Source organism: Panthera leo, chromosome B3, assembly GCF_018350215.1.
Source record: "Panthera leo isolate Ple1 chromosome B3, P.leo_Ple1_pat1.1, whole genome shotgun sequence".
Lineage (NCBI taxonomy): Eukaryota > Metazoa > Chordata > Mammalia > Carnivora > Felidae > Panthera > Panthera leo.
Genome location: NC_056684.1, coordinates 53,020,754 through 53,032,769, shown reverse-complemented (window position 1 = coordinate 53,032,769; position 12,016 = coordinate 53,020,754). Strand labels below are relative to the sequence as shown.

Below are 12,016 nucleotides of genomic sequence, written 5' to 3'. Positions count from 1 at the left end.
CCACCCAGGTGCCCCCACATTTGCTTTTTAAAAGTCAGAGAAACTTTACAGGTCACAAAGATATTCCATTCTTTTTAAGATGTCTGTTATTTAAATCAAAGGAGGAATAAATGTACAATGTTACTCCAGTCAGTCATCTTGGAAATTGCTTAAATATAGTTGTCTGTGCCACGTATCTAGTGCCATACGTAACTCCAGGCAGCAGAATGATGGAATTTTAGAACTGAAGAAGAACAGGTTAGAAAAGAGATTAAATAGCTTGAGTAGACATACCGCATTTAGTTTCTTTGAAGTGTATGTCATTTTCCATTATTTGTCCTTAGGCACCTGGAATAGCTCTTTAAATTTTTTTCACACTTGGGGCGCCTGGGTAGCTCAGTAGGTTAAGTGACCGACTTCAGCTCAGGTCATGATCTCATGGTTTGTGGGTTCGAGCCCTGTGTCGGGCTCTGTGCTGAATGCTTGCTTGGAGCCTGGAGCTTGCTTCAGATTCTGTGTCTCCTTCTCTCTCTGCCCCTCCCCAGCTTGTGATCTGTCTCACTCTGTCACTCAAAAATAAATAAATGTAAAAACAAAAGTTTAAAAAAAATTTTTTTTACGCTTATTTATTGGATGCTTAGTATGTACAAGGCATGGTGCTAGATGAAGCAACAAGAGTTTAGTTAAGTTTATTAAATAAGCTTTTACTGAGCACTTATTTCACATAAATCTGGAGTATAGAACAATTTATTGGCAGAGGTTAAAAGTAAAAATACCTAAGTAGGATAGGTTGGGGGTTATTCTTTAAAAGGTTGATACAGAGAAGGTAATTTTAATAAGTGGTATTTGGAAGTGTACTTGGTCTTAACACTGTGGACACATATGCCCCAGATAATGCATGGTTTATTCAGACAATGAATGCTGTATTTTCAGTGGGAGGAGATGTTATGCATCCTGATATTCCCAATAACTTTCTGAGACTGCTAGCAGAAGGTTAGTAAATTACTGCATTCTGGAAAGATTTCAAAATTAAATGTTTTTATTACAGAGTCATTAAGGGTTTTTAGTGAAAGTTAAAATGATGTATCAATTTCTTTGTAGGTTTTGATGATGAAACAGAAAATCAACAATTAAGGCTTTATGCAGTTCAGTCTTATCTCACTTTACTAGATGCGGAAAATGTGTTCTATCCACAGAAATTTCTTCAAGTTATGAGTTGGGTGAGCAAAGTACATTAGAGCATAAGTATTTATAACATTGTTTTTTATAAAGCCCAATACTAGCAATATATTTCCTTCAGAAATCATTTAATTCTACCCTGCTAACTCCTTTAGCTATCCATTTTCTTTCCCATTGGCTAGTTTGTCACTTAACTATCTACTTGTCTATTCATTCTGCCTTTCATCTCACTTGTCTACTGTGTGTATTATAGATAGTTGGTTAGGTATCTGTGTCTACAATACATTTGCTGTATTTTCTCTGTGAATCTGTGTTAGAATATGTGAATACTCATGCATCTGTGTTATGTTAGTTTTTCATTGCTGTATGTTACCACAAACTTAGTGCTTCAAACAACATAAATTTATTGTTTCACAGTTTCTGTGGATCAGGAGTTGAGACCTGGTTTAGCCATGTCCTCTGCTTAGGGTCTCTGAGGGTTGCTGTCAGCTGGGGCTGCTGTCTCATCTGAAACTTGACTGGTGAAGGATCCATTTCCAAACTCGTGTGGTTGTTAGAAGAAACCTGTTTCTTGTGGTTGTAGGACTGAGGGTTTGAAGTTCAGACTGTTGACCGTAGGCTACCCTTAGTTCCTGGAGCTGCCCTCAGTTTCTTGCATGTGGGCCTCCCAGCATTCCTCCTTGCTTCATCAAAGCCAGCAAAGGAGATTATCTCTTGCAAGATGAAGGCCAAATTTTATGTCATGTAATCATATGTAATTGCATACATACCATCACCTCTGTGTATCTTTGTTGTGCATGTGGGTGAGTGTTTCCTTAGGGGAAGCTTTGGTGGAGTACAACTGCAGGATCATAGCGTATGCCTCTTTTAATATTTTATAGTTTTGCCAAATGTTAGCATGTTAACTTGAATTTTACCCAGACTTTTATTTAAGAATTTTTTTTCTCATACACAGGAAAGTTGAAAGACTAGTATAATAAATATCTCTATACTTTTCATTTAGATTCCCTGTTAATATTTTTAACCACCTTTGCTTTACTATATCTACATCTAGATCTACATATAAGTTGCAGACATCATGACCCTCCAAAAAAATTCAACATGAGTCTTCTAAGAATGACATTGTTCTGTCATAGAACCATTATTAGACTTAAGAAATGTAACATTAATTCATTAATATCATTTAATATACAGTCCATGTTCACATTTATCCAGTTGTCCAAAAAATGTTTCTTATGGCTATTTTTCTACTACTACTAATCCTGGATCCTATCAGGGATCACAAATTGCATTTAGTTGTCTGTTTAGCCTCTTTTATTTTATATTGTTCCTCACTTTCTTTTTGTTTTCATGATATTGATTTTTTTGGATGAATACTGTTGATGTGCAGAATGTCCAACTTTCTGAATTTGTCTTATTTCTGGTTTGGTTAAACATTTTTAGGAAGAATACTATATCAACAATGTTATATACTTCCCACTGTATCATCAGGACACATACCATATCAGTTCCCCAGTTACTAGTGATTTTAAGTTTCTTTGTTTGGTTAAGATAACCTTCAGATCTCTCCATTGTAAAGATGCATTTTCTCCTTAGTAATTTGTAGCTAATCTGTGAGGTGATTCTAAGGGGCTATGTGTCAACATCTTTTCCTTAACTATATTTCACCAGTGGTTTTAGTATTGGTAATCCTTGCCTAAATGGGTTATTGAATTTGGCAGCTGTTCATTTTTTTCCCTCCAAGAACATGGCATGTTACTCCATATATTTATAGTGCTTTTATTTCTTTCTGCAACATACAGATTCTGTGCAGGTTTTGTTAGATTTATGCTTAAGCATTTCAGTTTCTTTAGAACAGTAGTAGATATATTTTGTTTTTAATTTTGGTTCCCACATGTTTGTTGCTAGTTTATTCAAATACAATAGATTTTTTGTAGTTTGATCTTACATGCTGCCATCTTGCTGAACTCACTAATCTAGGATTTTTTCAATAGATTTCTTGAGACCTTGTTAAGAATTTTTTGCATCTCTGTTCATGAGATTTTTTTTCTACCCTGTTGTTTTGGTTTTGGTATCAAACTAATACTAGTGTCATAAAATGAGATAGGAGTAGTCTTTCCTCTTCTGTTTTCTGGAAAAGTTGTGTTGAAGAGTATTGTTTAGTTTTTAAGTGTTTGGAAAATTTTCTGTTATCTTTCCTGTTACTGATTTATAGTTTGCCATTGTCACCAGAGGAAATACTCTGTGAATTCAGTTTTGGTAAGTTTTTTGATGTTTGTTTTATGGCCTAAGATATGTCTTATTATATGTTCTGTGAGCGCTTGAAAGGAGTGGGTATTCTGTTATTGTTGGATGGTGTGTTTGGTAAATGTTGATTAGAGTCTTTTGGTAATGGCATTGTGACACAGGTGTTGAGATCTCTGTGTGGCCTCCACTGACATTGTGGATGGGTGGCCTTGTAATGACTGAGCAGTGGTGAAAGCCCTGACTCTCCACGGGGCTTCTGACACCATCCCAGTGAAGGGGCGGAGGAATCCCTCTTTATACCTGGGTAGAGGGTATAAAATGCAGGCTTCCATATGTGATCTTCATGGACACTGCAGAGGAGTGGGCCTCTTGACAACTTGGTGGAGATGAAAGTCCTAGCTCCCTACTGAGTCTTCTCCCTTTTGAGGGAATTGGAGCGCCTCTTACAGCCTGGTAGGGGTGGAAGTCTTGGCTCTCCACTCAGCCTTTGGTGGTGTGGGTGGGTCTGTGGGCTTTTTTCTGTGGTACTTGGCTAGAGTAGAGGGTTATTGTCTAAAAGTTTTCTGTCTTCCTGGGGTGCCTGGGTGGCCCGGTCAGTTAAGTGTCTGATTCTTGATTTTGGCTCTGGTGATGATCCCAGGGTCATGGGTTTGAGCCCTGCATCAGACTCTGTGCTAAGCTCTCTCTCTCTCTCTGTCCCTTCCCTGCTTGCACTCTCTCTTCCCCAAAATAAATACATAAACATTTAAAAAATAAAAATAAATAAGTTTTCAGTCCTGGCTCTTTGGCTAGAGGGCACGCTTTTCTTGGGGTCATTTTGTCTGTGCCCATTGCTGTTTCCAGGTTGCTGGCTCTCTAATACCCAGTCTGGGGTGTATGAGGCAGCAGATAACCCACTGTACTATCACAAAGTCCTTAGCAATTGGCCTTCTTTTCTCCACCTATCTGTGTCTTTTTATGTGTGTTATATATATAACACCAAGGATTTTAGATGTATTTAATGGGAGGAATAGGGGAAAATGCATCTACTCTGTCTTCCCATTGTTATTATTTTTATTTTTATTTTAGAAAGAAAGAGAGAGAATGGGGGAGGGGCAGAGGGAGAGAGAGAATCCTAGACAGGCTCCACATTAGCACAGAGCCTGACACAGGCCTTGATCTCCTGACCCTGTGATCATGACCTGAACTGAGGTCAAGAATCTGATGCTCAACCAACTGAACCACCCAGGCATCAGCCTCCCGCCACCCAGTAATTTTTGAACTGGCTTTTAGATTACCAGCTTTTCTAGAGATACCTTTCATCTTCTTAAACCACTCAAAAAATTATCTTGCTACTTTAAGGATTGGATTTATTTATTTCTATTAATTTTTCCTCCTTTTTTTTTAAAATTTTTTTTAACATTTATTTATTTTTGAGACAGAGAGAGACAGAGCATGAACAGGGGAGGGGCAGAGAGAGAGGGAGACACAGAATCTGAAGCAGGCTCCAGGCTCTGAGCCATCAGCCCAGAGCCCGACGCGGGGCTCGAGCTCACGGTCCGCGAGATCATGACCTGAGCTGAAGTCGGACTCTTAACCGACTGAGCCACCCAGGCACCCCATTTTTTCCTCCTTTTCTTGTTACTAGCTGTAAATTTTCCCTTGCCTATCACTTCACCTCCCCTCCCGTTTTTTCCTGCTGGTGCCAGTGTTACACTAAAGACATGAAAATATTCCATAAATAGCACTTAGGAAAGATCTCACACTACATGAATTATCAGTTTATTAATAATTTTCAGACCAGTAGGATTATGTATCACCTAAATAAGTTAGATGTAAGAAAAAGGATATGTAACATAGGTCAGCCTTCCTCAGAGTTTCTTCTGTGGATCATATACATCAGAATCAGCTGATGCTGGTTCCAAATGTGCACTGTGGATCCGGACCACAGACATACTCACTCAGAATATCTGGGGGTAGAACCTAGAAATGAAACACCTTAGGTGACTCTCATGCACACTAGCATGTGAGAACCACTGGTTTCAATGCTAATTGCAGAATAAGTAACAGAATGTGGAGGTGTTGATAAAAGGCAACAACTGAACTGGAAGTTCAGAAGAAAGCTCACTTGTAAAGTATGCTGCTTTATATTTTGTGAATGACAAAGATGTGGAAAATCTTTTGGTATTGAGTTCTAATTCTTGGTATAATTTCGACCCTAAAATATACAATTTTATCTTTAAGAATTTCTTCACCATGAGAATATATTTACTCTAGATTAAATTCACTCCAGCAGCAGTTACTTTGTTTGGATTTCCCAGTACAATTTGCTGTGTAACTTGTTATTTCTATATGAACAGTCTCTTTGTTTTACTCATAGGTGTTAGGGGAGTATTCCTATCTCTTAGATGAGGAAACGCCAGAGGAAGTTATAACCAAACTCTACAAGTTACTTATGAATGACTCGGTTTCTTCAGAAACAAAAGCCTGGTTACTTGCTGCTGTTACCAAGTTGACACCCCAAGCACACTCTTCTAACATAGTTGAGAGATTAATCCAGGAATTCACTGTATCTTTGGATACTTGTATGAGACAGCATGCGTTTGAATTAAAACACTTACGTGAGAATGTGGAACTTATGAAGAGCTTGCTTCCAGTTGATAAGAGCTGTGAAGACATGGTGGTAAGGCATCTGTATTTTATCTTTGTAAAAATTGCATCGTCTCCAAACAGAATAATTCTTACCTTTGTGATGTATCTGGAATATATCAAAATATACTTTCTGTAACACTTCAGATAAAGGTTGGAGTTTTTCTCACATCATATGAGAGAATTTGAGAGCTTCAATTCAGTAGAGCTCCTAAAGAGTTGGGAATAGATCAGTATCTCTTCCGGAGAACTGCACTGAAGCTGTTTATATCCAGTGGCAGTCTCTTTTAATATATGGTAGTTCAAGAACTAAATTTTGGGGGGAGCCTGGGTGACTCAGTTGGTTGAGCATCTGACTCTTGGTTTCGGTTCAGGTCATGATCTTGCAGTTTCGTGGGTTCAAGCCCCGCGTCAGGCTCTGTGCTGGCAGTGTGGAGCCTGCATGGGATATTCTCAATGTCTCTCTCTCTCTCTCTCTCTCTCTCTCCCCCCTCCCCCCAACCCCTGCACTGTCTCTGTCTCTAAATAAACGTAAAAAAAAATAAATTTTTAAAATCTCCTTTGAACTTCTCTAATATGCAATTTTATTATTACTTTGGTATCTTTGAGAATGTAAAAAATAGTTCTCTGTTGCATTTTGTCCACCTAGTGTCTAACTTCTTTACCACTTTGGAACCTGATCAACCACCTTCCTTCTCCTACCTAACTTTAAGCCACTACTCTTTCTAACCTAATGGGCTCAGTTACTACTCACCCTCTGAATATGTACTGATCTCTTCTCCAGACTGGTGTAAATTAGGAAATTGCCAAAAGGAAGCCAGATTTGTACAAATTTTTATTTGTTAGATGTCATATAGTTGAGAAAGAGGAGAGGAGGGGCAGCATTCCTACTAATTCTGACTCAGATTTTCATGACTTATATTCATTTTGAACCTCTTTGTTCATTAGTTCTTGCAAAAGCTCCTCAGGGGTAGACGCCTTTCTTTCACCTTTGGTAGGAGGTCCAAAGACATTCGTTGAAAAGGTGAATAAATATGCTATACATAATATTTTTTTTAAGTTTATTTATTTATTTTGAGAGAGAGAGAAGGAAAGAGAGAGAGTGGTGGAGGGGCAGAGAAAGAGGGAGAGATAATCCCAAGCCGCCCCTGGGCTGTCAGTGCTGTGCCCGATGCAGGGCTCAGACTCACAAACTGAGATCATGACCTGACCTAAACCAAGAGTCGGACACTTAACCAACTGAGCCACTCAGGCCTCCCTAAATATGCTATACATAGTATGAAACTAGGAAGTAACTCTTTTTCCTCTTTCCTCCAATGAAAGATTGAAATGATGACATGTCTTCATTTTGTAAGAACCTTTCCAGATTCAGAGTGTGTCATGCCACTTAAATATTTGAGATCTGTCTGTTCTTCTAATTATTGGAGCTGTTTGCATACAGTTGGCTAAACCAGGAGAGGCAGATCTGTGGCTTCTGAGGCCACCACTGCTATATCCTTTTGTGTATATCTCATTCTTCTTTCCTCACTTTTTCTTTTATCCTTTCCCCTCACTCTTTCTTCATCTCTTATTTATTTTCACTTATTCATTCTTTTGTACCTTTTTATTCCTGCTGAAATTAGGTAATTTTCCATAGATTTGTGAAAAGGTATTTTTTAGGTAGAAAAGAATAGGATAGTTAAAGGCACTGCCAGGGTCTGAATAGTAGCCTTCCCCAAGATGTGCATACTTCGTTCTCTGCAGCCTGTGTATTTGTTATCTTACATGGTAATAAGGACTTTGTAGTTACGCTTAAATTAAGGAATTTTTGAGGGGGAGATTATTTTGGATTGTCCAAGAAGGCATGATCACAAGAGTTCTTATAAAAGTAAGCAAAGAGTCAGTAGAAAGCCAACTAACAATAGAAGTAGAGATCAGAGTGATGGGGCCACAAGCCAGGGAATGGTGGCGCCTTTAGAAGCTAGAAGGGAGAAGGAACTTATTCTCCCTTGGAGCCTCCCAGAGGAACTAGCCTTGCCAACACTTTGTTTTTAGTCCCTAGCATCAAACTAATACAGACACTAGCTCAGAGTGTAGATGTCTTCTCTAGTAGGTTAAAGTCTCATGAGGGCAGGAGATGTCTTTCTTTGTCTTCATCATAGCACCTGACATGATGCTGTAACATACTGGATGCTCAAAAGTTTATTCTGCAGTACAATGAAATTAATAATAACTGCAGATGACTTTCATTGTTACATACTTAGCTGAGTGATTTGAATATAGGTGTTTTAGAGAGCTAGAGAGTTGGGTAACACTAGTAGCATTTTTAGAACTGAAGTTCTTTTTTTTCACTTAAAAATTATTTTTAAGACATATGGATTGAAATTAGTTATGTGAATGTACAGTCTAGGTTTAGGGTAAAGTTTTGTAATTTCTGATTTTTGCTTCACTTTAATACAGGTAGATGCTTCCTTATCTTTTCTGGATGGTTTTGTGGCTGAAGAACTCAGTCAGGGGGCAGCACCTTACAAACCTCACCACCAACGTCAGGAGGAGAAGCTTTCTCAGGAAAAAGGTAATTTTCTATGGGTCTGTAAGGGACATCATTTTTTTTTTTTAATGCAATTCATATTATAGTCATGTAATGTAGATAACTGAGGATATTTATTTTTGTTATCTCTCTTTAAATCTGCTTGTGACTTATTTACTCTGCCTAGGTCTTTGGATACCCAGAAAAAAAAAGTTAGCCTAGAGGTATTCCCAAAGTCATAGGCTCCATATATATAAATGCCTAAGATAGTCACTCTGGAACTTTGAAAGAACTTGAAGGTGGAATTATCATGTTGGGTCACTGTGCTAGATGGAGGGCTGATAGATATTCACATGAGCATATCTACAGAGAAATTTGAGAAAAGAAGTCTGGTTCCTGTGGACTAGTGAGTTTCATTTTCATTCTGAGCAATGTTATATATCTTAAGTGTGTTTGAATGCTTCCTGTAACAAAATATCTGATCAGTGAAGTGAGAAACAGCTAAGAAAGGAAAGATTAACTTCAGATTTTAGAAATGTAGTCTGTCAGGGGAAGATGCCTGTCCTGATTTTGGTAAAGAGGAAATCATTGAGGTGTTTGGATGGTGGATGGGAAGTATTTATATGAATAAAGGGAGACCATTGAGTATTATCTTTGTAGGAGTTCAGAATGTTAATACTGAAAAGTTCAATGCTGAAAGCTCTTTTTCTCCCCATTCATCATCTAATGATTTTGTCAAGTACTTTCCAGGTTCTGTGGTAGGTACAACTAAATGATTGATCTTAAAATGATACCAGAAAAGTCTAAGTTGCAATTCATCCATCTACTTCCTTCTCCTGACTCTTCCTGCATGCTGTGATTCTCCTCCTGATTCCCATATGCACATGAGCTCTTGTACATCTAGTTAACTTTTAAAAATCTTTGGCCCTTCTTGTTATTCACCTCTATAAAGACTTGGGAAATTTTCACTAAAGAATGAAAAGAATGTGGCTTGAAGTTCATTCTCAACCTCGATCCTTTCCAGGCCTTCCTTAGATGACAGTGTTTAATTTTGTTGTCTCAGGTTTGGAATTTTATCTCTTTTCCATATGCTGTCCCCTTCTATGTCTAGTTTTTTTCTCTTTACTCTTAAACTATACCTCTGCTTTTGAATTCTTTCTGCTCTTTTGTTTAAACTCTATCTTTACTTGATCTTTGGCTTAAACTCTTTGTTTTTACTTGTGCATAGGAAACATTGCTTGAGTTCTTCACTTACTTTGTTAATGCAGAGGCTGGGTAACTGGCTGTCACAGATGCTATTAAAGAGTTAAAAGTGGGACAGAAAGTTAAACTCGGTGATTGAAAAGCTTAGATTTTTTTTAAGTTTATTTGTTTTGAGAGAGACAGAGAGAGTCACTGGGGGAGGGACAGAGAGAGAGAGGGAGAGAGAGAATCCCAAGCAGGCTCTGCACTGTTAGCACAGAGCCTGATGTGGGGCTTGAACTCACAAAACGTGAGATCATGACCTGAGCTGAAACCAAGAGTTGGATACTTAACCAGCTGAGCCACCTAGGTGCCCCTGAAAAGCTTAGGATGAGAGGATTTTCTAGCTGAAAATGACCTCGGAATGTTTAGACAAGTAGTTTCCAAACATGGTTATGAATCAGAATCACAAAGAGTTTTAAAAAACGATACAGATTTTTGCGCCGTACTCCTGTATCTTTTGTATCTGAATCTGTAAAAGCTTGGCTGTATGTACAAAAAGGTCTGTGGGAGATTCTACACAGTCAGCTTGATCCTTGTTATCAAATCAGCATTTGGAAACTGCTGATCAAGCCTGAACCCTTCACTTTACAGACAAAGAAATTAAGGTCAAGTTCATGCACCCATTTAATACCCGATGCATGTCAAGAACTCAGTTCTTCTGATTACTAATTAGCCCATTATTTTTTTCTATTGCACATTGATTTCTCTTCTATATCATTCATTTGGGTAACAACAAAAATTTATGTAGTTCTCTTTGGATTAAATGCTGTTTCCTTTGCAGGAGACAGTGGAGAGTGAGCTCTAGAACCAGAGTATCCGATTTCTTATCTGGCTCTATCATTTTTCCTGTTTTTGTAATCTTGGTTAAGTTCATGGCAAACTTTGCTTCAGTTTCTGTATTTGTAAAATGAAAATAATAATTACAGAAGCTCGCATTTATTTTTTATACGGCACTTTTTATGATTTAAGGAGGTCCTTTATGTTATAATCCAGACAGTCCATAAAGATAAATAATGCCAGTTAGGATTAGGTATAGCTGCATAGCATATTAGAAAACAAAAGAACAATATAGGGTCTTATACAAGATAGAAGATTACTGCTCTTTCCCTTAAAGGAATTCCAGAAGTAGGCAGCCTGGGATTGATAATGGCTTCATGAATGTAAAGGAGGAAAGGGAGAGAAGAAAGATTTTTTTTTTTTCCCAGGAAGATTCCTCCCAGAAGTTGTGCTCAGAATGTGTGCATAATTTCATTGGCCAGAACTCAAATTCATGGCAAAGGAGTCTGGAAATGTCATTTCTTTCTGGGTTGCCATGAATCCAGGGTTCTATTACTTAGAATCCAGGGTTCTATTACTTAGAAAGAAGAGGAGAATGGATATTGGCATCTGCTCCACCACAATATCAGTATGAATTTTTATGGCTCTGATTGAATTCATTTGGGTATACAGAGTCAAAGGAGTCTGAATCTGAATAAACCTTGTTCTTTGTCAGTAAGGGAGATTTCACTTTGAAGAGTCCATTAGTCTATTTGGCATAGGAATGTGCTTAAGAACATTTTGTTAAGGAAAAACACTATCTCTTCATTCATAGCTCATTAAACATTTTTGTCTGGGAGCAGCAATTTTCAGTAGACCTGGTTTATCAGTTGTCTTTCCTAATTGGATCCTAGTTTAGCTTCTCAGGGAGGTAAAAAGATAAAAATGAAGTACTGTTTGTCTTTTCTCAACTAATAGCGTGAAGACTGTAGACCTTCAATAAATCATAGCTACTTTATTATTATTTGATTAAATCATCTTCAGTGCCCCTTCCAGTTTAAAAATTGTCATTGGATTCTAGTCTTCCACTATTTTATTTCAGTAGTGACTGGTAATTTTGATAACATCTACTTTTTCCCCCCTAACTTTTGCTTTGTTTTAAATATGAACTTCTGTTATTGTTTTAAAATTCTAGTTCTCAATTTTGAACCATATGGACTTTCATTTTCTTCATCTGGCTTCACTGGACGACAGTCTCCTGCTGGCATTTCTCTTGGTTCAGATATATCTGGGAATAGTGCAGAGACTGGGCTGAAAGAGTAAGTTCTTTCTTGATAAAACTGAGAACATAGAGGAGTATTTAAATATTTTTAAATGTAGAAGGATTCCTGAAAGCTAAATTCTGCATAGCCTCTTGTTTCAGTTTTTCCTATTTATTGCTTTCAAGGTGTTGATGTTGTACAAGAGAACTTT

General features: G+C 37.7%; 1 protein-coding gene across 5 annotated transcripts in view; it reads left to right on the top strand.

The window, feature by feature from the left end:
- Positions 1 to 12,016, top strand: part of AP4E1 (adaptor related protein complex 4 subunit epsilon 1) — a 62,443-nt gene that overhangs the window by 31,203 nt on the left and 19,224 nt on the right. For all 5 annotated transcript variants that reach the window (XM_042942038.1, XM_042942041.1, XM_042942037.1 and 2 more), the window contains 5 exons: positions 860 to 972; positions 1,081 to 1,199; positions 5,765 to 6,067; positions 8,473 to 8,587; positions 11,739 to 11,862. In XM_042942038.1, the coding sequence (XP_042797972.1) occupies positions 860 to 972; positions 1,081 to 1,199; positions 5,765 to 6,067; positions 8,473 to 8,587; positions 11,739 to 11,862 (774 nt within the window). The remainder of the gene's footprint in view (positions 1 to 859; positions 973 to 1,080; positions 1,200 to 5,764; positions 6,068 to 8,472; positions 8,588 to 11,738; positions 11,863 to 12,016) is intronic.